The sequence below is a fragment of the Rhopilema esculentum genome, chromosome 8 (genome assembly GCF_057945365.1).
Source record: "Rhopilema esculentum isolate cy_ngs chromosome 8, ASM5794536v1, whole genome shotgun sequence".
In the NCBI taxonomy this organism is placed as follows: domain Eukaryota; kingdom Metazoa; phylum Cnidaria; class Scyphozoa; order Rhizostomeae; family Rhizostomatidae; genus Rhopilema; species Rhopilema esculentum.
The window spans coordinates 5,811,046-5,836,160 of NC_142822.1; the positions used below are offsets into that span (position 1 = coordinate 5,811,046).

General features: G+C 38.0%; 1 protein-coding gene across 4 annotated transcripts in view; it reads right to left on the reverse strand.

The window, feature by feature from the left end:
* Nucleotides 1-10,907: 10,907 nt before the first annotated feature.
* Nucleotides 10,908-25,115, reverse strand: part of LOC135694996 (uncharacterized) — a 33,070-nt gene continuing 18,862 nt past the window's right edge. The window contains exon 9 of one of the 4 annotated variants that reach the window (XM_089109812.1): nucleotides 10,908-11,200. In XM_089109812.1, coding sequence (XP_088965938.1) covers nucleotides 10,923-11,200 — 278 coding nt within the window. In that variant the 3' untranslated portion in view covers nucleotides 10,908-10,922. Of the gene's footprint in view, nucleotides 11,201-12,984; nucleotides 16,683-18,338; nucleotides 20,169-21,635; nucleotides 22,875-25,115 lie in introns of those variants that run through there. The other 3 variants (XM_065213911.2, XM_065213910.2, XM_065213909.2) reach the window with 3 other exon arrangements.

Below are 25,115 nucleotides of genomic sequence, written 5' to 3' on the forward strand. Positions count from 1 at the left end.
TGCTAAAGTCTTGAATAAAAAATATTCCATTGATTAAATTAAAGGACATCAGATCGCTCGTTTATCTGATGTGAAATCTTGGGGCTGGAGAACCATGGTGGATGGAGCGTAATCGCAAATTTAATCGTAGGTACAACACATGAAATATAGAAGAGAAGGTCGTAGGTTTTGTTGATCTTTAAATCCATTCTAATCCCAACAGCTGCTCGAATCTGCATAACAGCAAGCAGTCATTGAATGCATAGGGAGATGAGAGCTTGGGAATATAGTAGGTTGCGCTCAACAAGTGCTGGCAGATTACATGCTTACCAATCTGCTATGCAACTGTACAGCTGCTCTACACAGATTTGAAAACGGCCAAACTAACGGAAACATTGATTTACATGCTAGTTTTGTAGGTATATTCCGGGAAAAGGATGGAATCGACACTTCATAAGATCTTGGAAGCGTTTGGGATATCATCCAGCAAAGAAAGGGTCGTTCGTGAACCCTTCCTGCCAAACATAACTGACTTTTACCCAAAGAGATCAAAAAGCGAAGGTGAGCGTTTGGTGGGGACATATGCGACTATACTTCCTAGTACAAGAGAAGAGTCTTACAGTGAAGTTCATTTGGATAAATTGCCCTTGGCTAGTAAAACCGAGCGAGCTTCAAAGAAAGATTGTCAGGAATATCGTGGTCATAAAATGGATGTTGCAGAAGCAAATGGAAATCGCCAGTCAGCAGCTGCGAGAACGCGCAAATACGGCGTCTTTGGGAGGTTTTACCCGCGAAGCTTCAGCTTAGAAACTGATGTATCAGCAAAGCGGTCAAGCAAAGACAATGGCACAAGAAACGATAATTCGTCTTTGTCGGAAAGATTGCCCACAAGGAGTTCTAGTCTGGATATCGAGGTAGGAAAATCAAGCTTGCCAGACGACTGTTCAGATACACCAACAGCTACAGAGAGTGAAGAAGTTTCAGGTAATAGCGATTCTCTATACGTTTCAAAAAACAACAGTTACGAATTTAGAAATTCAAAGCACAGTGTTTACATTAGTAGAAACCATTACAGTGCTGGTGGCAGTAATGATGTTAATCGCATTAACAAAAGCAATTATGATGGTTATTATGATGTAAAAGTAGATGGCTTTAATGATAACGATGGTACTGCGAAAAGACAAGGGTTTTCTGACCCCAACAAGCAAAGAAACAAAAACGGGCATCGCCCAAAGTTGAATATTAAAGAAACCCAAGCAAGAAAAAGTGCGTATAACGGTGCCAAGGAATACTGTGCTTTCGAAGATCGTGGATCAAAACATTTCTGCCGCAAAACAGACGTCAGTCTTGCCAGAGACTACGGGGGTTTCACACTAGAAAAAAAGCGATCAAGATCGGAGGAAGTTCACATCGAAGCAGGTAGTGCATCAAGTATAATCTGGAAAAACACTTCAAAGCTAAAGGAGACCGCAAACACTGAATTTACAGGAAAGAAAGACGACCATCAATTTAAATCAGCGACATTCAGGTCAGAGAGGATGGAAAATAGTCACAATTGGCAGCCGAAACCAGAAAGTATCGATATAACAGGCTACGAACGTTGGATTGCTGCCAGCAATCGATATAATGATGCCTCGAGCGTAGAATTTGAGGACGGAGTTGAAAGTTTGACGGCAGATGAAAGGCAGTTGTTGTCGCAAAACGACATAAAATTGCAGGATGGTAACTTCAAAAGCATCCAACAGAGCCGAAGAGATAAAGAATTTGCGGAATTTTCGCATGGAGATGGTAGCATTTTCGAAAATATCAATGAAACTGCAGCAGCGCCGTTTACAGCAGAATACTTTGGTGGTGAAGGGTCAGCAAAACAGAATCATCAACATAAAACTTCACACATGGCTGACACTGGAAGCTCGTGGGATGATATTGATGCCGAAAATAGTCTTATTAAGGAATCTCAACGCAAGTCACAGAACGTGCCCAAAATTGATATCTGCCAAATTTCTACTTCATCGGCCGAAGAAGAAAGCACAGAAAATGCGCCAAAAGCAAAGATATCTGATCACATTTTGGAACCGAATGCGAATAGAAGAAACACAGGTTTGCAAAGAGGTTACTCAGAAAATTACTACATAGATGAGGATATTTGTACAGATGACTTGCATATAGTGGACACTTCTCTGTGTAGTTCTTCATACCCCGGGGGAAGAGATTATTATCTCTTGCAAGATAACTCATCACGACGGCCGATGAAACTCAGACGGGACTCTCCATTTGCTTTCCCACTGATTGAAGAGTTCGCCAGGAATTTCAAGCAACCTATGCATGCAAAAAAGACACATGGAGTGTCCTATTCTCAGAATGGACGGCTGTCCGCTCAAGGTAGCTACATCCAAGAAGGAGAGAGGTTACGGGCTGTTAGCCCAAGAAGCACTGCTATTAGCATAAATAGAAAAGAAAGACTGTAAAATTTAACTGTAATTTCGTTCTTGTCTAGAAGAATGAAATAGGATTAAGTTGATACAATGAACATTGCAGGTGGCAAATGCTGGCGAGCTTGAAAAAGACAGTTGGTGATACTATTTGGCACCTCGTTTGTGCGCATTAACAAGTAATTTGGACATTGAGGTGAAAAAAGTCGTTCAGAGATAGCACGAAACGTAGAAGAAAAGGCAACTGTTGCCAGATTTCATAAGACGTGTTACTGATGCATCCATAAATATGTTACTGATGCAAAAATTGAAAACACATTGCTGTTGTGAGAAGTCTTGCGCCTGTTTATCACCAGTCTGAAACTCTTGCATAGATTTCTGAAAACGGAATCATCAATGTCTTTAACTGCCTTCCAATAGCAATTGGACTATTGAATCTTGAAGCAGTGCATTCATTTAGTCGTTGTAAGCAAAGTGCAAGACCGAAGCATTGATTAACTACTCATATCGTAAAAACCCTTTCTTTTTGCTCACTGAATATGTAATGATATACGTACTGATGCTTTATGATTTGCATAGCATAATGAGATATCATTGGGTTGGCCTGTAAAGGTTACAAATTGTTTGATGTTGCGTTGCGTCTTCGATATAGTTGGTTATCTCTGATAGATTTATACCGCATATCACAGTTTTTGGTCAGGGAAAAAATTTCCACTTACATCTATATTTTATGAATGTGAAGCAACTTCATTAATTCTTAAACTCTTTTTTTCGCAAATGGCATCACAGAGTATGAAACACAGTGATGTTTTGCCATCAACTTCTAGATTATTGAATATATGGCAGTTTCAAAAGGGAATAACGTTGTTGTTCTCTACTACTGATTAGGGGCGCAACAACAGAAAGCCTGGTCAAACCTCAGGGGCCCCGTGACAAATATACTATAAATCAGAGACCCCAAAGCTGCAAAACTTTACCTATGCGGTCAATTAAAGGGGGCATTACCTTTATTTTCCCAAGGGGCTCAGGATTGCTTGTTGCACCACTGTATATTAAATTTGTCTGATTCATGATTTTCATTTCTGTTAATCACTAACAAAATAGCAGAGCTGTTAACCTTTAATTCGCGTAACTTGTAAAGTTTGATCTTATTAAAAGAATATTATAATTGCAATGCTAGGCTTGTTTGTTCGTCTTCATATTTCTTCATAAACGTTTTGATGCTGTCAGAAGAGTTATTGCGCTAGAATACCTTTTGAGAACTGTTTTAAAGATACTTTTTAAAGACAGCACGTAAATAGCTATTGCATCATGCCATAGCAGCAAAGCGGACATCCTAGATTATTGCTTCATGATAATAGGGTGAAAAATCCTTCGACAGCACAAATATACGAGGTTCATCGAAATGGTTGGTATCTATACAAAATTTGTCTACAGGCTGTTGACCTGGTGGGTGTCACATCCTTCACCCTCCCCCCTCCCCCCCCCTCTAAGGCTGTACTGTCACAACGGATTTGTAGTCATCCAGGCTTAAACTGGACCGTTTGAACAATGTTCGTCTACCTACCTTCCCCAGCATTCCTTAATTTGTTTTTATTCCAATTCAGTTTGACCTCTTCTACAGTATTCAATGTCTGAAATCTTTTCGTTGTTGTTTTGTTTCAACGGTAGGAAAATCGTCCAGCAGATGACGGCCACATGTATGCAAATGAACAAATGATATAATTTATTTAGACGTGAAATATCATACGACGGGTTTAGGTGAAGGGCTACAGAGGAAAATACAATAGAAAAACGTGTGAAGGTATATTAGCAATGAAAAATGCTATGCTTTGTGTTGCAAGACTGTTTAACATGGTGCCAGCAGACGAGTTTTCAATAGATCTAGGTCATGAAAGAAAGTTTGACAATACAGGGATCTGGGTCATTTGCCAGAAAAAAGAAAATTCATCGTTTAAGCTGAATAATCTTGGTTTATATCCATAGAGTTTGATCTAAGCCACTGTAAACATGCTTTCCTGGAGATTACGTCAACGCACTTTTTTCAGTGTATTCTTAATATTATTTTATCAGCACAAGTTCAATTCAACGATAAGGCCATCATAAAAGCTGAGATGCTCCTGTGAAATTCATGCTGAAGAAAGATAATACCTCGAGGTCACTGCACATCGACGATAGAACAACATAAGATACGATACATAAAGCGTGTAATCTCTCTTTTGGCTACGTCTGCATGTGAACAACCATATTTCATTGATAATAAGTCACCCTCGTTTACAAGTCACCCTCGTTTACAAGCTACCCTCGTTTACAAGTCACAGGTCACCCTCGTTTACAAGTTGCCAATACGGAGTAATTGATTCACAAGTAACAAAGTTATAGCGTTTTGATGTCTGTTCGCAAGAATAGATATTATAAACATCTTTAAATGTAAATAGAAACAATGTTTTCAGAGCTCAAGCATCAAGATCATTCAGAAAATTTCTTGTGGCCCCCAGCCTCACTTTTCCCTCCTCTAAGCTAGACGCTCCCCCGCTTCTCCGCCTCTCTTTTCCATTTCTGCGTGCTAAATTTTGTGACCCGTGTACCAAGAGTACATCCAGTTGATCTTTAACTCATTACTGTCTGTTTTTAGACTGGTCTTTATCATTTTTATCTCACAAGAAAAGGGGATCTTTTTGATGGATTTTCGCTTGTGAAATATTTTGACGAAACGTTAATTCGAGATGAAAATGACATATGGTGAAAAATACAGGACAGTCTCGCATTTAAGCCCCCAAATACTCTAAGTCTCATGAGAAGTTCCCGCTGTATGTGACTTATCTCGTCCTCCGGTATCTGTGTACAGAATTTGTAGACGCCATACAAAAATACATACATTCACTTTACATACAAATACGTCTATAGCAAACATTGTGATAAGATCCTGTTTAGAACGGCAGGTGATATTCTCGATCTATAAGTCCTCCCTTGCTGTATCGTTTTAATTAGCTTTTTCAAAAGATTAAGTTTTGACATTTAAGGCTTCATGCATGCTTTCATAAAGGCCTAGCTCCCTACTGCTCTATATTGTGCATAATCTAAAGGCCTCCTAAAGAGAAATCTTATCCCGTCGAGTAACTTTCTTCACTAAAAGCAATAATATGTTTGCCACTGAAATCTTTTATTATGAGTCGTATTCATGTAAAATTCATAACTGCGTTTGCTAGGAGCGGCTGAAAGTCAAGGTTTAATATGCTCTTGAATTGACTCTGGCAATGGTTGAAACTCTCAATTTGTAAAGTTCAAGGGAGAGAAACTTTTTGTTGCGAAGGACAGTTTCCCTCAGTCATCAATTGATTTGAATAAAGGTTGGCTAAACATGATTGGACAGGAACTGTATATATTTAATTAAAAGTATATAATTTGAAAAACATCAAGTTAGCATTGCACTGCGCCTGGTACAATCTTGTTCATTAATTTGAAATGCATGTTAATAGCAACTCCAGAAGAAGAAGGAACTGCTAAGGCAACCCATATGTAAGTGGAAACAGTCAATAGACTATAGTGGAAATCAATCGACCTTAGACGGTACACAATCAGATACCTTCATCTCAATCTTCTGCGCCTGTTTTCATGCATATCCCCTGTCTTGTAAGTTTATATTTTCAAATCCCGATTTCGTTTCCCCTGGCTATCCCGTACCTTGCTTACAACAAATCACGTATTTCATATCATGCCCGTCAAAAAGGCGGATCCCGTTAAGGAGCTTTGTCTTGTTCAGTGACTGCAAAGACCAATCAAGAAGCCTACAAAATAACTTCTTTTGGCCACAGAAAGGAAGGACTCACCAAACATCTTTTGACACAGGGCCTTGATAATATACTATTTATGGGGGAAATTGGCTCTTCAGCTTCATAACCCTTCTATGGTATTAAACATTAGGCTATTTGCCTATTATCTATATAAACAAAAGCTTGAATCCCCAGGTGATTTCCCTTTGAAAGATAATTACAACAAAATCTAGTATGTGTATGTGGACCTTTGCACTGCAACTTTGCTAACAATGCAAGTAACAAAGGGGCACAAATCTTTGTGATAGGGGAAATGGCAATAAATTTCCTCTAGAACATCTCTCATGTCACTTCCAAATCACGAAATGTGACGCAAACACTGGGAAATTCAGCCTAATATCTTAATCTTCTTGCAGTCGTTACACCTGCCAGTTTTCCTCTAAACATCTGGTTTTTTGAGAATGGCGACAGTACAGTTTTATGAATTTCTCAAATCAACCTTAGAACATAATCAAAATACAATATATTGCCTGTTGTATCTCGATCTTTTCAGCCTACAAGAGATGAAATGTTTACATGGCCTTATCAACTTTCATCGTAAAACCCAATGAAATAGCGAAAATTCGAGCGCAACACTGCCCGCTGCTATGAAATTAACAACGGTTGCTTCGAAACTAGGGCGCAGCATTTGCAATTTCAGATGCTTTCTTAAATCTCAATTCACCAGAACAGCGATATTCAAAAGCTACTTGAAAGAGCTTCTCATCACCAAAAACGAGTACAAAAACCCACAAAAGAGCCTATGAATCATAATACAACAAGAAGGATTCCACATATTCGAGAATGGCTCGGCAATACACTAATGACATTGCCTGTACCGAATTTGGCTTAATACTTGGAAATATGAGTGTTGAATAGGCTTCATACCAGTGTTAAATAGTCGGCAATTTCGGACATTATCACAGACTTATAGATATCACACAATCAATAGCGGGGCGTAATTTAGTGTGCTCCTGTCTTTGCAGACAGTGGTCTTAAAAACGCAAATTAATCACAAACTCAAAATAAAGTTATTATTGTAATTGTTGAAAATTGTGCAAAAACGTTGTGATGTTGTTAGGTAGAATTATCATTATTCTGGCCATTTTAACATAAAAAACTGACATGTTACAGTATTCAATGCCTTCTTATATTATATTAAGTTCATATATATATTGCGAAGGTTTTCTTGTAAAATGCATATCTTAACACACAATTTGCCATAGTACTACTTTCATTGCGGTATTCTCACTTCTATATGTTACTGCTTAGTGAATGAAGTCAGGTATGGTCCTGTCTGTCACAATATCATAGCTGTTTCTAGCAAATTGCATGCGAGATTTCCACCAAAACAAAATGACTTCGGAGGAGTTTCAGTTAAAACATAGGACTTTCTGGTTCCATGCAACTATGATAGAAAAACTCGAGTGGAGAATTTGAAGCGACGGGCAGTACAAGCGAGAAATCCCTCTTATTCTGATGGGATGCTGAAGTGCAAATGATGTCAAACAGCATTGAATCACGTTTAGAAAATGCTTGTTTGGAAGGTAAAAAAGTACTCGTTTAAAAGTTGTCGGCAAATCTGAAGATCTGCACCGCTCAACAATCGTCTTTAGCTTCGCCCGTGCCAAAAGAGTATACGCAGCCTCATTTTTATGGAAAATTAATTACTTCGGCGAGAAAGATCTCTTTATAACTTGACGAAAACTTTGTGAGAGAATGAGAGCGGCGAAAGACGATAAGCGAAAGTAGGTGGAGAACAATGCTTGTAACTGGGGTCCCGGATCCTTCATGAGCCTTTGACGGGTATGACTTCAAAAATAACGGCAACTGCAAACATTTATCATGCTTAGCTCTCAGGCAGTTTAGCTTTCAAGTATTCTGATCAATCTTAAAATTTATAAAATTTACAATTATTAGGCTGTTCAGGAGTCAATACTCTGGAGCAGAGGGCTAGTTAAACAGGACCAGCGAAACCGGGAGGGGGCTGGGGGAGTCTTCGTCCCTGTAGTAACCTAATAGACTATGCGCAGGAGCATTACTTCATGTGACCCATGTTTACATAGAGTTTCAGATTACAGTTTACAGTATTACACTCATGTGTGTAGAACGTTTGAAGTTAATATAAAGTAATCGTTCTGTTCTGTTCAACCAATGCGTTGTTCTATCTCCTTCACATCTTGACGTTCCCTCCACTTTTCTACAGAGCATAATGAATTTTTGTAAGCAAAAGTGGAAAGAAATCTAGTCTACCATTTTGTAAGTGACTGTGCTTAGTAATCTATAAAAAATAACCTTAGCTTAAGCTTGGTAACTATGTCTTTACCAAAGAAGACAAAGAAAATTGAAAATGGAACTTTGGTCGAAAAAGTCAGCCGTTTTCCTAGTTGTACAACAAATAACAGCTTGGCTTAGGAAATAGATCGAGAAACCTGCTCAAAAATAACTTGGTACCAACACCAAATGAAAGAGTCTTGTTTTTTCTATGGCCTACACTTAGCTCCCAAGGTCTATTTGTTGACGGAAAGCTTCTTAAAAACTTTACAAAAGAGAGAAATCAGCTGTTGAAGGAAATGAAACTGCTAGAAAGAAAATGTTTGTGGATATGAGAAATGAAGATACGGCAGATTTGTTCTTTGAATGTATAATCGAGAAAGCTTCAAAGTTTGATTGTATCAGTAATCCATTCCTACTAAGAAAGAGAAAATCTAGATGTAATATTAAATTCTTTCAAAGCTCGTTTTGACCAGCCCAGCTTGAAAGTTTTCAAGTCCAGAGTTTTTCTTGTTGCATAATCTTTTATTATTAGTTGACAGTGCTGTTGTTGGCTATTAGTTGACATTACAATAATAATGTTTTTGTCAAAGCTTGATTCATTTATTGTTCTCCTCCATCTCAGTTTGGTCATGGCGCCTTTTTAAATCTAAAGAGCTTGCTCATAGACATAGCGATAAAAGAAAGCATAAAAATATTTCCTTAGATTTTCCTTCAGTCAAAATCCAGCTTAGATGCAGTTTCTGGTCGTCACTAAGATACCATATTTCTAGAATTGTTCTTGCCACCCCTAAAAACTTTAAAATTTGATTTTTTTGGCCCTTCCACTTTGAACTTCGTTTCGCCGGCCCTGTTGAAGAGACACTTGGTGTAAAACGTACTGTATATTTTGTTCAACTCAAGCAAAACATACATGCGTTGCAGTGAACAGGGATGGGGAGGGGTGTTCTGAAAAACTTCAAGATATAACTGCACCAAACCTATCAAGAAGTAGACAATTTACGTATTTCTATTTTTTTCGTTATGTAGCCCCTACTGCTATAATCTAACAGAACTGTCATTGATAAGAAAGATAGCTATCGGACGAATACGAATAAACGGAACATGCTTGAAAATGCATCCACAGCGAAATCTTATTACCTAGCAGTGATTGAAATAAAGCACGAAAGGGGCCGCCGCTTTGAGTATGTAACATGTATATCTTCAACTTATTCTTGCGCAATGTTACTTTTGAACAATGGCAAAAATCTTGTTTCGGTAAAATCTTAGATATTGTTACTATATAGATTATTTAATGTTAGTTTTAACAATAATGAATATACGCTACATTTAGACAAACATAAAGCAATTCCAAGGATTGCATAAGACAGATTACTTACTTCAAAGAAACATGTGCACCTGTTTTTAAGGAACCAAGTTTTAATCAAATTCTTGAATTGTGTAGTATTTTGTGCTGTTTTTATTGGCTCTTTCATAGAGCAGCTACATTAATTCAAATGCATAAGTAGAAGAGAGGTCCACTGATAATGTACCTAGTCGCAAAAAATTCTTCATTATTCCCCATATTTCTGCAAGGCCATTAAAGGCATTGAGTCACGATAAAATGGATTGGGTATACCCTAAGTGCAAAAATCCGCTGAGTCATGATTTTCATGACTGAGATACTATTGGTTGACCTGGAACTGGTCACATGAACTCACCTCATACTGATTGACAAAGCAATTTTCATCAATAGCAAGTTGTCAACAACGGATGCAAATATCACATGAAACAGCAGCGATGACGCCAAAACCAAATGAACCCCTATAGAAAAGGCCTATTTACCATGACTCAATGCCTTTAAGTTCCGTTTTAGCGCAGTTATATGTAAGTCCCGTGATACGAACCGTAATTGCCTGCGGTACACATAAATGGAGACTAATTCTGATTGCTGATCACTTCCATAAGGTAAGCATAATTAATAAAATAGTGACTGATACGACTCAAGAGCGTTCACGGCAGCAATCCTTTATTATCATTCCAGAGATTCCATGCAAAATTGATTGATAATTTTTTCCAGCAGCGACAATCTTGCAAACAGAGATAACAAACGCATTGATTAAGACCCATACAGTCCTACCTACCTTTTTCCAATCACTTACGTGTTCTAACTTGCTGTGGATACGAGCGAGTGAAGTTCTGCAGATGAGTGCGCCAACCCTTTGTCCAGGAGTCAAGGAGCATGCATAAAAATGATTTCTTCCATGCATATACTCTTTGACTCTAGAACAAAGGGGCTGTATCATTCATGAAGACTACCTCTTGTTTGTTTCCCAGCAGTATCGCAGGCCATAAGCAGCCAACACACTCTACGGTACCTAACACAACTCGCCTGCCTATTTAATTTCAATTTTACTCGTCACAATAAATGTCGCACACTCTGGTGTCATTCGCGGCTCACTCTCGGCGAACACTTGTGTTCACACAACACGCAATGGAATAGAATGGATTTTAAGAAAAACGAACTGAACTGGACAGAGGTTTTCGCCACTATGAACACGAAAATGCTGTACCATTCTTGTGAGCCGATCAAAAGTTTGCTACAAACCTGACAATATTCCCGTATGGCGGTTGCTATTGGCAGCTGAAGATTTCGACATCCACCAAGTGCCCTCGGGCATGTGTCAGATTTGTCATCTTCCAATCTCTTCTTTTTTTTATCAGCTAAAATAACAAAATAGTTAAATTTCGTAAGAAAACAATACATAAATTACAGCGTAACCTCTAAGGCTGCAATTTTTGAGGAAAACAACTTTCTTCCAAGACTTGCTACCCTACCTATAAAGACATGCTCACTAAAAAGTACTGACGACTCGCACAAAGATAAGGTCTTGGTAAGTTTATAGGTTTAGTGTTCATACATGCTCTTATGCTCTCGGGCAGCATTTACAGGAAAGCCTAGACTAAAACTATATTGGTGATATGTTTCGAATTATAGGCAAAGCCCGATTCTGGTTCTATCTAGCATTTTTAGATAAGAATGGAAAAAGTGCTATTGTGCAGACAGAAGCAGTTCGTTTTACTTTAGGACTCCTCTTGTAATATTCTCAATAAACAAGCGGCACTGATTGGGCAACCTTTACAGTCGCGCTGTTGTCAGACGAAAAGCTTAAGAATTTTTTAAAAAGCTTGCTTTTTCCAAGCCTTTTAAAATTTTTGTACAACAAAAGAATTCTCAGGAATAGTGTTCATTGACCTTCCAGTAACGTAGATCATAGCATTCACTGCAAAAATTCGGTCTTTGGTGGGGTTACCTAAATGGTATTCTATAAGAGGTTCCACAAGATTCATGTCTCGACCCTCTTCTTTCTACTTCAATGATCTGCTAAGGCAATCGACGACTCTAATGTGTGTATTTCTTCTGATTGTACGATTTGGTTCGGCTTAATAGGGTTAATTTGGGGCGATCTTTTGAAACTGGATAATTGGCTTAAAGGCAACACTCTGTCCTTGAATGTTGCAAAAACTTATTCTACGCTTATTTTAACACCAACCAACGATATAATATTCTCAGGTCTTGGTTAAACGTCGCTCTTCTCATGCACCGAACCTATTACTTAAATTAGGCGCACGAGAAGAGCGACGTTTAACTTGATTGAATTCGACTGATTTGATTGAGTGCGGCAGAACGTAGTTGGAGCGACTGACCCAGTCGGATTATGCGGCCATGGAACGGTCTCAAATTAAACGTTGCTCTTTTAATGCGCCGAACTCAATGCATAAATTACTAATAGGTAATTTATTTTGGCTTAAACGAGGCAGGCATGAGCAGGAATGATTCTTCAATTGACAAATACCAAGATACGACATGTAAAGAGCGGTGTCTAACTCCGTGTCGCTCCACAGTCGCATCGAAATGTATTCGGTTCGGCGCATGAGAAGAGCGACGTTTAGCCTAACTCAAGACTTTTAACTGCCAACATGGTGATATTCAGTGAAATAAATTACTGCTTTGTTGGATTGAAAAAAGCATTGAAAGAGTCTTAGCAATTAGTTTTGTAAAACGTGCCACACTTTTTAAACAGGTATTGCTGTGTCCTATTTTTGAAGCTGTTCTGTAAAGAGCTTCGCTGGCCTATCTGAAATCGAACAAATGCTACAAAAATTGTTAGGCTACAATGATAACGAATAACAATTTCCAAATCCAAGGCAGAGCTTTTATTGATGGTTTGGGAAAGTCGGTGAAAGAACAGTGGTTCGCAACTGGCTTACCTGGAGCTAAGAATTAAACCTCAATACTCGGTCAAACAGCAAAAGGATAGAACGTATTGTAGCGAACGACAGCTTTAAAAGTTGTAATAATCAATAATTGTATACAAGAAAATTGTTTAGCAAAATCATTCACTCGTTTACTGATGCCAAAACAGAACAAAGATTTATTCAATAAGAAAGAAATAAGAAAGAAATCAGAGTAGCTTCAAATTTGATTCCTTTAAGATAAAAGTTTTATTTCTGTCTCTTGGATCTTAAATTTTGATAAAGTAAATCAAGGAAAGTTTAAACGGAGATTTAATAATATGAATTTGATATTTAGATGTCAAAGAAGTCTCATGCATCATTGTTCTAAGGAACCGAGACCAGTTGCTGCACAATCTTTAGCACGATCTCTTACTTCAAAAGTAGTTGGTTAGATCTGTTTGAAGATAGCAGACAGGTCTTTATAGAGACTACCGAGGAGAAATCCACGTCAAAATCGCAAAAAATGACCTAATTGCGATGTCATAAGATAATAAACCGTTTACGAAACCCTGTGACAGCGCTATACAGCGTCAGTAATAGCATTACCTTCACGCTCAGCTCACAGAGAAATAGATCTAAGTTGGTAGGCTATCACGCTTGTCAATTTCTGTTAATTGCAATTAAAACAGAAATTCTTTCATCTCAACGCTCTGATAATTTTAGTTTTCACGTTTCTCGCTCGGCTCTTTTTCAGGTGAACACCAAAGACTGTTGTCTAGGCACACAACTGTGCTTTCAGCGTTATTGCGTGGATCAGTCTATATTATTGGTATTAATTTGCCTGTTCACTGCTTGTCATATGAAAGGTTTACGAGCCTGTAACCTCTTAATTATATAGGTAAAGATTTATCGTATTCCGCCTACTGGCTACAACAGAGTGTCTGTAAAATACGACAATAGCGAAAAAGAGACTCGTGAAGTAAGTCTACCTACTGGTGTCCACACAAGCATTTTTAAAGATTTCATGTCTCTCTACGTCAAAACTTACAGAAAACTATATACACTGGAAAGCTGAAAAAGCCTAAAAACCTCTCCAGATGCCGGTGGGCGCACTATAAGAAATATACGTTGAACAACTTGCTCTATACGGCCTTCGTGTATATATACAGTACAGTGTCCAGAAAACATTACGGTCGCACGGTCATTGGCCGGAGGAAGGTTTGAGAAACAATAGAAATTTTGAGGAAGGTTTTGGCCAAATAGAATTTAAAAAAATAATTGAGACAACTTATTCTGCACTTGTTTCTTTGTTGCGCTTTTAAAACACGCGTTGAGTCGAATGGTGAATGATAGCACGAAAAGTCACAAAGTTTCTAGTCCACGCCCTTACTTTACTGCCAAAAAACACATCTGAAAGGAGAATGCTGTTCGTGTTCCATGGTTTTGAAATTTTTCAATGTATATTTTATCATAATTCCATTGATTTCATCATTCGACATTTAAAAGAAATATTATTCTTGAGCTGTAATGCGATTGGTATTCTAGCAAAGTTTATCGTATGCGATAATTACCATCGACCCAAAGACATAACTTTGTCTCGATTCATTGCGTCTGTAACCCCTCATGCCGTAGCCACTCCCTAACCACGCCCTGTCCAAGGTGATTGCTTGAAAATTTGGAGGAAGGTTTTGACGGAGAAAAATTTGACCGGAGGAAGGTTAAAGGCATTGAGTCATGATAAATAGACTGGGTATACCCTAAGAGCCAAAATCCGCTGAGTCATGATTTCTATGCCTGCGATGCTATTGGTTGACCTTGAACTGGTCACATGAACTCACCTCGTACTGATTAACATAACAGTTTCCATCAATAGCAAGTTGTCTACAACGGATGCCAATATCACATGAAACAGCAGTGATCACGCCGAAACCAAATGACCCCCTATAGAGAAAGCCTATTTACCATGACTCAATGCCTTTAAGGACTTTTCTGGACTCTGGTCCCGTAACGAAATTTCAAAAATGCCATGAGAGTCTATTCAAGTGCGAAAACAAAATCCAATCTCTAGATACGTTTGACTGAAAATAAAACTATTTTAGCACTCGAAACATGTGGTCATTGTTTTTTCTAGGAAAATTTATTAGCTATCAAGGCATTTTACAATGAACATGAATAAAATGTTCTACATTTTAATAAACACACGACGAAATATTGTTTAATATGAATCCTAGAGTAAAATTCTTGACGCAGTTTTACAAACATAGAAATAAAAATCAAAGCATGAAAACAACAGAGGGTACTTATCAACAATTGATAATGAATGCACAGTAAAACTGTAGTTTATATTAATTATTCTGCATATTAACGCTATAACGATTCTATATACATGCTTAGATAAGATGATACTTGACATGTTTGCTACAAATGGGTAAAGACATGATTTTGCGCCAATGCCAGCAAAGAAATTCAACGGAAAATCATTTTGGTGGCCTAAACGTTATTCTCTACGACTGTTTTACATGAAGTGCTTAGTATATCAAAGTTTAGAGACTATGCAATAATAGAAAAGTTGAATTCAAAAATTTCTTTGAATCCCAAATGAACCCGAACGTCTTGCCATATTCCAGGTGCTTCTTCTACATCATTCCTCCTGATATCACATAAAATCATGCCACTTCCAACATTCAAATTCTATCCTGTTAGCTAAACTTTAACCTCAGTTGCCTAGAACTACATATTTGTGGATGGTCACAATTATTCTGCGGTAATCATTTTTAGGCCAAGGCTAAAGCTTAGATGACGATTTTCTTCTTATTTTATGTTGGTTTTATTCTTAAGTCAGTGCTCCCAACCTAGGCGTTGATCTAACCATTCAAAAAACCCTATCTTCCCATTTGTTCATTTGGACAAACATCTGTGTATGTAGTTGACAGTCTTGTCCTAACCTGCCGTTTCCTGCTTCGACAAGAGTTGGAAATAGTGTGCCTGACAGAACTGCCAAGAAAGTCACAGCTTGCCTGTGCCTTGGTGAAGATTCGTAGCATTTCTATAGTGGCCCTGTTACAAAACTTCCTTCTGTTGGCAGTATTGAAAATCCAACATGTAAGTGACAAAAAATTTGACAATGTAATAGCTGACAATCTGACAACACGACGACAACAGCTGAAAATCTGACGAAAAATCTGACAACAAAGACGTAAGCAAAGAAGAGGGTTCTGTATATGATACTTGAATTTAAATTTTGCAGCTTCTCGATACTGGAAACCGATCATTAGATTTGGAACTCTGCTTAACTCTTTACTGTAAAATTGTGAAACTAAGGTCTATTCCAGCGCTCATGAAGATGCCATCATGAGCGTGGTCAAAAGGGTTAACAAATCAAAATAGATCCTATGGGTCTAATTGATGTTTCTATAAAAGACAACCAATACAATACATAACGCTAAACTTACTTGTACAAAAGTGTACACAACTTAAAAAATATATGCTACCTTGATACGTTCAACGTTGAACTGAGTGGATTGCCATATTAAAGCTTTGGAGAGCAGAACAGAAAGATGAATGCATTAGCATGTTATTCAAAGGGCTCAACGTTTGCGACTCTTGAAAGTGATTTGCATACCATGCACGCCTTTCAAATGTCTTAGAAAGTTTCCTTTTTGTGCGAAGCCTCTGTTGCATTCTCGACAGTTGAACGGCCGTTCTGTGCCATGTAACAGGATATGAGACTTAAAGTTAGCCAAAGTTGTGAATCCTTTTAAGCAGACATCACACCGGTAAGGAGGCATACCTTTGTGCACCATCATGATATGGTCTTGTAGATACCTTCTCCCACTTACGAACGATTTTCCGCACTCTTTACACACCCATTTTGGAGCATCCTTTGGCTTGGCTGGACACATTCTGTAGTGCTTCTGGAGAACCTCTTGGGAAGCGAAATCGTGAGCGCAAAGACTGCATTGATGGCCTACAATTAGAGGACAGAGTTCAAATACCAAACATTCTGTTACACCAGCAGATTTAAATTCAAATTTTCGTTTAACAGGCAACTGCTAGAGCAGCTATGTTGGTTTCCAAAGTCATTTGCACCCAACGTTGGATTATGAATACGCTTCTTTTCTGACGTTTTAACTGACATTTATTTCCGAAATACAAAAGATGCTTCGTTTTCAATTTAGAACTACTTGCAATTAAAGATAATTACAGACGACTAAAATGTGCCCTAAACTTAGTTCTCTAAATCTAAGACTTTTAATAAAACGAATTGAAGCCTGTACATTTTCACCCACTATGCCAGCAGGTTAATTTTAATCTAACCAATATTGGCAGAGCATATAAAACATCCAGTCAGGCAAATCTTAGGATCAACAAGTCAAGCAGTTCACTATCAAAAGCAATATGCTTGATCATGATGTTATTCCTGCTCATTTTGTATTAACTGCACGAAAATGGAGGTTGGCAATGCGTTTTTACTTCATCATTTATTTACTTTTATTTTGGGAAATGAGTGGGGAAGGTGATGAAAGAGAGAGGTGGCCGAGGTTAGAGGGGGAGGACATAAGAAAGATTCTTCATTATAATCCATATAAAACAATGGCTGCAAGTTATCCTTGGAATTTGAACTCAGGTCTCTAATTGGGCCATTAATAGCAGGCAAAGTGTTAACAAAGAAAAAAATCCACGTTCAGCTTTTTACTAGTTGCCTAAACAGTGATTGCTTGGTACCGTTTGAGACTGGTGCGTATAAATAGTAACGTTTTCTCCAAACAATCCGCAACAACCAAAGTTGCAAAAAGAAGTTAAGACTGAAACGTGGAATTAGAAGAACAGAGGGAGAATTGAAAAGAAAAGAAAAGAAGGCCATCTTCGAGCAAACGTTTTAGCTAACCAAAACAGAAAAGCAGCTCCAATTTTTCGTCGCTCATACGCTCTACGACGAACACAACGAAAATCTAAACGAGGCACATTTAAAAAGGCAGTTCCGAATTGAGAGTAGAAGATGGAGACAAGGAAGTGTATATCTGTACCCTCTCCGGGAAAAGGCGCCAGTCAATTAGAAATTTCCAATTCTATATGAAAAGAACATGAAATTCAGATATAAAGAGGAATACTAGTTTGAATCATGTTGTGGGGTAGAAGAGGAAGACTTCTTCTTTATTCTGGAAGGCGACTCTTTACAATTTCTTGCTATTGTTATTTCAGTAATTTTGCGATGGGCCTCGTTCAGATTTTTCATATTATCCCGGCAATTTCGGTAAAGAACAAGGCAGATCTTAGTTATCGTAACGCAACTTGTTGCAGGCCAATGCTATTCAAGAAAATTGACAAGAAAAAACTTTCTGTAAAATTAGAAAACAGGACGAGGCTGTGAAAGATCCTTGGAGCTGAAATAATGTTTCTTTAGTAGTCGCAAGAAAATTATGGAAATTAGAGATTTTGTAATTTAGTAACTGATTCCTATCTTTACAAAAATTGACGCGGATGGATGTAAAAATAAATGAATATCAAAATTCGATAAAAAGGTGACGGCCGATATTTCTTAAATAATAAAAATTGATTAAAAATAAACCTGTATAGAACTGAACCTTTTAAAGAGCTAATTAGACAAATAAAAAAGCAAAAGTATATCTGCGATCACATAGCAGATAGAGTATAAAATCATTGACAAGATAATTTTTAAGTTACAAAAATTCGTAAGAAAAAGTGGCGACTGTGGAAAGCGGCAACTTGCTGTAACTTTCCAGTTTATCATACATTCGTCATAAAATAATTAACACTCTACTTTTAAAATAAAAAAATTGGCATACAACTTTTAACAAAAAGACGAAACATGATGGCTTTACTATTTCAATACATTTAAAAACCCCAAACTAAATACAATATCGATAGAAAGAAAGTTTTTGAAAACTCTAGCAAAATGACATTTGTTGTTGCGGCAGAGTTCATCAGTCGATGCCAACAGGAGAATTTTAAAAATCGCAAACAGGTTGATCATAAAGTGGTAGGGCTGGGAGCGGTAGTAGATAGGGGTAGAGCTAAGACAAGCTTGCAGGAAAGGGGGTTGATCCCAAGTAGCTCGGCTTTCTACTTTCATGTTACCAAGTGACCAATTGTCAGTTGATGCTATTGTCGTTTGAAATACTTTTGAAGGGGGAGGGGGTAGGGGGTCTTATACCTATCAGCTCATGTAAAGAGAGACACCCTTAACAGTAACTAACAAAAGAAGGGATGAACGAGTGCTTTCTTTCCTGATTCTCTCCAAAGCACAGAACAGCTTGATGTTGTCCTTTTGCATATACGGTAAATCCTCTATCGAAATGCATCCAGGAGTTTAAGAAGGTCTTTATAAATGTTCACAGGATTTAGTACTTTAAACGATGGTAGAACAGCATACAAATTCGAGATAGGCCAATTAAACAGAAAACTTCTTATTTCCAAAAAGAAGTTTTTATAAATACTAACGCTTTTAATATCTGAATTATTGATTAACGCAACCCCCCCCCTTTGTAATGTCCCTGTATACAATGTCCATTCCTTGGAGTGTGAGGGTTCTGTTAACGTAAGGAACAGTAAATGGAGGACTTAGCATATCAACAGCATAGTTAATTACTTAGCGATTTCCACGAGCACATTTACATTTACAATAAACGGGGTAAAAAATATGGTGAAATAGATTGAGAGAATAAAACACCAACAGGCCACGTTTCCCTTGCTTTTCTACACTTCGTTGTGCTCTCCAAACTAAACAGCAACGCCAGCAGCCATAAGTACCAAAATGCACACACTCTCCCCGCCAAAATTATATCAACGACGAACAACTACAAAACGTCGCTTCCAGCTAGCTGCTCAAGGTCTACTGCTAACATTTACACAAAATATGAAAGGTGACTTCACCAAAAATCATAAACAGGGTTCAGTTGAAAAGGAGGTACACTGGTGGAAGAATGAGCATTGAGTCTTAGCATAAAGACGGGGCTTAATCTCGTCAGATAGAGGCTGTAGGCATGGAAACGTGGTCTGAAGTGTTATGTGTGAATCTAAGATGCAAATCAACATACCCAAAAAGCTTACTTCAAATCTAAAAATAGGGCTTCCTCTTTGCTTATATTATGAATCCTCATTCGGTGGCGCGCTAAATTACAATACTGATTGAAACTTTTCTTACAAATGCTACATTCAAACGGCCTATCGCCGCTATGCACTAGCGAATGGCGTTTAAAGTTGTTATACGAAGCGAATCCCCTTCCGCAAACGCTGCACTCATACGGCGAGGTCCCCATATGAACCGAGAGAATATGATCTTCCAGATACCGTTTTCCGCTTATGAAGGATTTTCCGCAGTCCTTGCACGTCCATTTCTCATTGCTTGCCGGGTTGCGTCGCTTACAAGACCTCTTATGTTTTTTGAATGACCAGACCGGGATCACTCGGTTACAAACTGTGCAGAGCTGGCCTTGAAAGCAAACGAGAAAACAGCGCATGAGATTTGCTGATTCTGCATTATAGATTCACACACAACAACACAGTGTTAAATGGTTTATTTGCTGAAGGACACAAAAAGTCCATCGATATTGTTGTTGCTGTTATTTTGTACGCTGTTCTCATAAATCCTAGGGAAGTAAACAGTTGTTTTGTAGGCCACATTCAGAGGAAGGCCGTAAACCACACCTGAACCTATCGCATCTGCGACCTCTCTGTTCATCCTTCCTCTCATAGACTATAGCAAAGTTAATTCCTTTTCAGTAGCATTCAGCATTACAGTTAAGTATTACAGTCAGTATTACATACAACAAGATCTTATAAAAGCTCAAGTTGATGAAATTTTTCAGTCATAGACTACATGACTCGCGTGGACCAAGAGGCCTAACTTAGTCGAATAAAAAATTAGAGGGTACGGTAAGGCCAAGAAAAGAAACATACAGAAGAATGGTAAAAAAACTTTGAAAAGTACTAATAACGATTTCAGAATTAAAAACAGGCTGACAGAACAGCAGAGCCTTAGTACGGATGCAGACTTGCAGTGGCATGACCATGATCCAGGGGTGGCTTCTCATCGGCTTAATACATTAAAAACTTTGGTACGAAAATGTCTGTCTAATGTTTGACGGTGTCTCCAATATGGTCTGGTCGGTTAATCGAGGTTCATTTAATGGGTTTTTACCGTATTTTCAAAAAGGGATTTCGAAATAACACCCAACTATGTTATTTGGGTACCCAATAAAGGTCTTAGGAACAAACATTTTGACTTACGAAAATGAACAAGAAAGGATAATAAGTAGGTTTTATTGTCGTTCAGACAAAGTTGTGGCTTTTATCGACGATGTAATTGGGTGGAAATCTTTCAAGGTCATAGAATAGCAAGGGACAAGTAAGTTCTCCAATTCAAACCGACACAATATCTGAACATCAATATCTATTTTGAAGGGCCTCCAACGACGGCGGAACGTGGGGTCGGGGCCATAGCTCCCCACTTTTTTGTAAAACAATTGAGCTTTTATGCAAAATATCTTGTTTTGGGTCTTTAACTTGCTCGTGGCCCCCTACTTTCCAACTTGCGTCGAGGCCCTTGTTACGATAGCATGTACTGCTCCCTTATTCATTTGAAAAGGTACCCAGTTGCTGCTTTTTGATATCGTTTTGAGTGATTTTTGCAAGAGCCACCCTTATTCTCTTCGTAACACAACACAAATACCTATTTTAAGTGTATGGCATTCCTGAATAATATACTCATTTTAATGCTATTTATCAGAAGCAAATTCAAAAGAAAAATAAAAAAATTGTTACGATTCGTTTTAAAAAAGAAAATTCACTCGAGAGACTAACAATGATTAAAAATAGCTTCCTGTTTTAAAACCAACCTTTAAAAAACATTAAATATTGTGGCCTAAAGAGAGGGTATCAACATGGAAAAACACACATCTTTTCTGATAAAAAACCATCAAAATAAATATGACGTAAATACAATCTGATGATATTTACAGTTAGGATATGTTGCTTTTATGTGTTTTTATTCACAATTTCAACAATTTACAATCAAATTGTTGGGAGTACCTCAAAAAAGTTCGTAAATAAAACATAGACTTGAATAGCAGCTATTCACTAACACACAATGCCAGTTTGTCTTGCAGAATTCTAAGCAAAACTTTTTCATCAATGATGCTGATTTTGCTGCTAATGCCATTTCATTGTGAATTTGTTGCATGTACTGGCAGGTGAGGGAGGGTGAGTATCCAAACGGGATTTTTTTCACCATAAAGATGATCGGGACCGTTTTTTAGAGATCTTTAAAAATATCATGTTAAAATCTTTGATTGAATCTTCTCAACTATCTCTCAACTTTTAATTATATTGGTTATATAATGTTTAATCTATATCAATTTTTTAGTTTTGATAATTTTGCTGCCTCAGATTTAATACAATGAATGGCATTTAGCTATAAAGATTTTTACGAATTTCATAGCTAAAAAACCAACAGCAAGATGGATCCCTGAGCTAGACAGAAATGGCAACCGATGCACAACTTTAAATGCCACGCCTGGGCATGCATGGAATTTCTTGGGGCAGGAGAGTCTATTTGCCTATACAGGCCGACCGTATTCATTAGCACCAAACTGACCCCAAGCCTTAACATTGTAGCGGGGGATGTTCAAGAAGCATATTCAGCAACATCGTAAGAATTGTACCCTCGAAATCACTTTCGAACAAAATCAATAAATATCCAAGGATAAATAAAATCTTGATGGTCACATTTAAATTTGGGTATTGGGAACATAGTGATATTTGTAGTGTTTCTTCGACAACTTCAAGTGAGTTTTTCCATGTTTCATGAGTGTGCTTTTCTGTGCAAATGCTTTATTGCATATGGTGCATACAAAAGGTCGATCTCCAGTATGTGTTCTAACATGGTTTTCCAGAATCAGCGCTGTAGTGAATGCTTTATTACAGTACTGGCACCTGAATTGGGATACCCCTCTGTGTACGACCATGGTGTGGCACTGCAAGTAGGCGAAAGAAGTAAAGCGACTGTTGCATTCGTTGCATTTGTGTCTTTTGCTGTTCTCTCCTTCGTTATTTTGGCTCATGCACATGTTCATGTGGCGCATTCGTGCTCTATAGTGATTCAATCGTCTTCCACATTTTGGACACTGTAATGATTGGCCTAAAAGTAAAGCAAAGTGCTGAGTTGTTTCTGCATTAAAAGGTTGCTGTGAGTTATTCATTGATTAACAAAGGTGTGAAATTGCAGTTAGTTGTAAAGGGTAGCCAAATAAAGAAAATCAAATCGATAGAGAATCAAGTGATAAAAATAACAATCACAAAAAATGAAACACTCCTCTAACAGACAGGCCACGTTCTAAAGCCTCAGGCTGAATGGCATTGGCAGATATCTACTATCTAAGTTTCCCCGCGCATTTTTTCGCGCTCAGGCCCGCGGTACCGTTTTAACACTTTCGCAGCGACATGGAAGACTGGCAAGACGCTCTACTGCTGGCTAAAAAAGCAGGCATCGCTTTCAAGGTGAAATACAACAGGACATGCAAAACTGAAGAAAGTAGATTTTCAAAGGTGCTCAGATTGGTAAACATTTTTTATAACGAAAAACTGACAATATCGAGATTGAAATTGTTTGCAACTTGATTATTTTATAAACATTAAAGGAATTTACAGTTACAAGTTACAGATAAATATCAGCCCTTCTGTGACTTTCTGACGTCATTCAATGTTCTTGTGACCTATAATTTTAAGAGAACACATATCAGCTGTGTCTGGCTTTCTATCGATTATAAGGCTTTTTTAAAAAGGATTTAAAAGATAGTAAGGTTTTATCCATTTTAATGTACATTTTGAGCAGAGTTAAATTTCTTATAATTTTAGTACTACAATCGAAACAATCGTCAGAAAGGTTTTGCAGGCAACCTTAAAAAGTTCAAAAAGCTCAAATAAACGATAATCAACTGGGAGCTGCAGCCACATAGAGTCGCCATGAGAATATCAACGAAAAGAAATGTTATAAAAAAGATAAGAAAGCGCATATATCTGACAAGAATACCAGAACTAGGAGATAGAGTGCGCAAATATACACAACAATTACACGACGCTGATATTACGCTTTCAAAAAAGGAGACTGAGCTTGAACTATTTGTAAATTTCACAATTTATGCGTAGTTTACCAGTCTTCCAATGTCGCTCCTTTCAAAGCAGGTGGAAAAACTTGAATACCATAACCCATTAAAAAAAGTTTCTAATATAAATTTGCAAACTGAGAAATTTCTAAACTCACCAGGAAGAATCTTGTTGCAAAGCGATGCCCCTTTCGATCTTAACCCTGTCTGTCTTTCATAGGAAGTGTAAAGTCGGAGATCTCTCTTCTTTGTCCTTCCATCATGCACATTTTGAGTTTTATAAGTGGGATTTGTCAAACGGACATCCGGCAAAAAGCGCAGCGCTACTGATTATATATCCCTTTGGCTCAGCTAATTCTACTGATTATATATCCCTTTGGCACAGTTAACGGGATGACTGAGTCAATCTGATGGTTCAGTCAATCCGATGCTTCAGTCAATCAGGTGGTTTTGTCAATCTGATGTTTCACTCAATCCAATTGCACATTCAATAGGATGGCTCAGTCAATCCAAGAGATCCGAGGCTCAGTCAATGTGAGGGTTCAGTCAGTCCGATGCTTCATTCAACCCAATTACACAGTTCGATGGCTCAGTCAATCCGAAGCTCAGTCAATCCGAGGCTCAGTCAATCGGAGGTTTCAGTCAGTCCGATGTTTCAACCAACCCAATGGCGCAGTCAATGGAATGACTCAGTCAATCAGATGACTCAGTTAATCAGAAATTTCAGTCAATTCCGATGTTTCACTCAATCCAATGGCTCAGTCAATCCCAGGCGTAGTCAATCCGAGGGTTAAGTCAGTCTGATGCTTCACTCAACCCAATGGCACAGTCAATCAAATGGCCCAGTCAATCCGGTGGTTCAGTCAATCCGATCTTTTACTAATCGCTAATTTCGGTTTTTTGAGAATACTTGCCATTTGAAAAACACAAAAATAATTGGGGGCAATATTAATTATAAAAGTCAAGAACAAAGCAACACGACGACGACAATCCAATGTAGTCAAATAGAATTTTAAACTAAATTTAATAAATACTAACATTTCGCCCCGGCATACAGGGCTTCATCAGACGTATTATTACTCATCGCGAGATTCACAGAATCCGGCAGACAGCAGCTCTGCGTTTTTTCCTTCTGACAACAATATTACTTCCTGATGTTTAGAGGGGTAAGTTATTACCACTCTTGAAGTTCTCCGTTGTAAGAGGTTAGAATGTCATCAGAGGGTAAAATTTTTTGATTTGCTTTGGTAGGAGTTGCCTGGTAGCATCAAAATGTC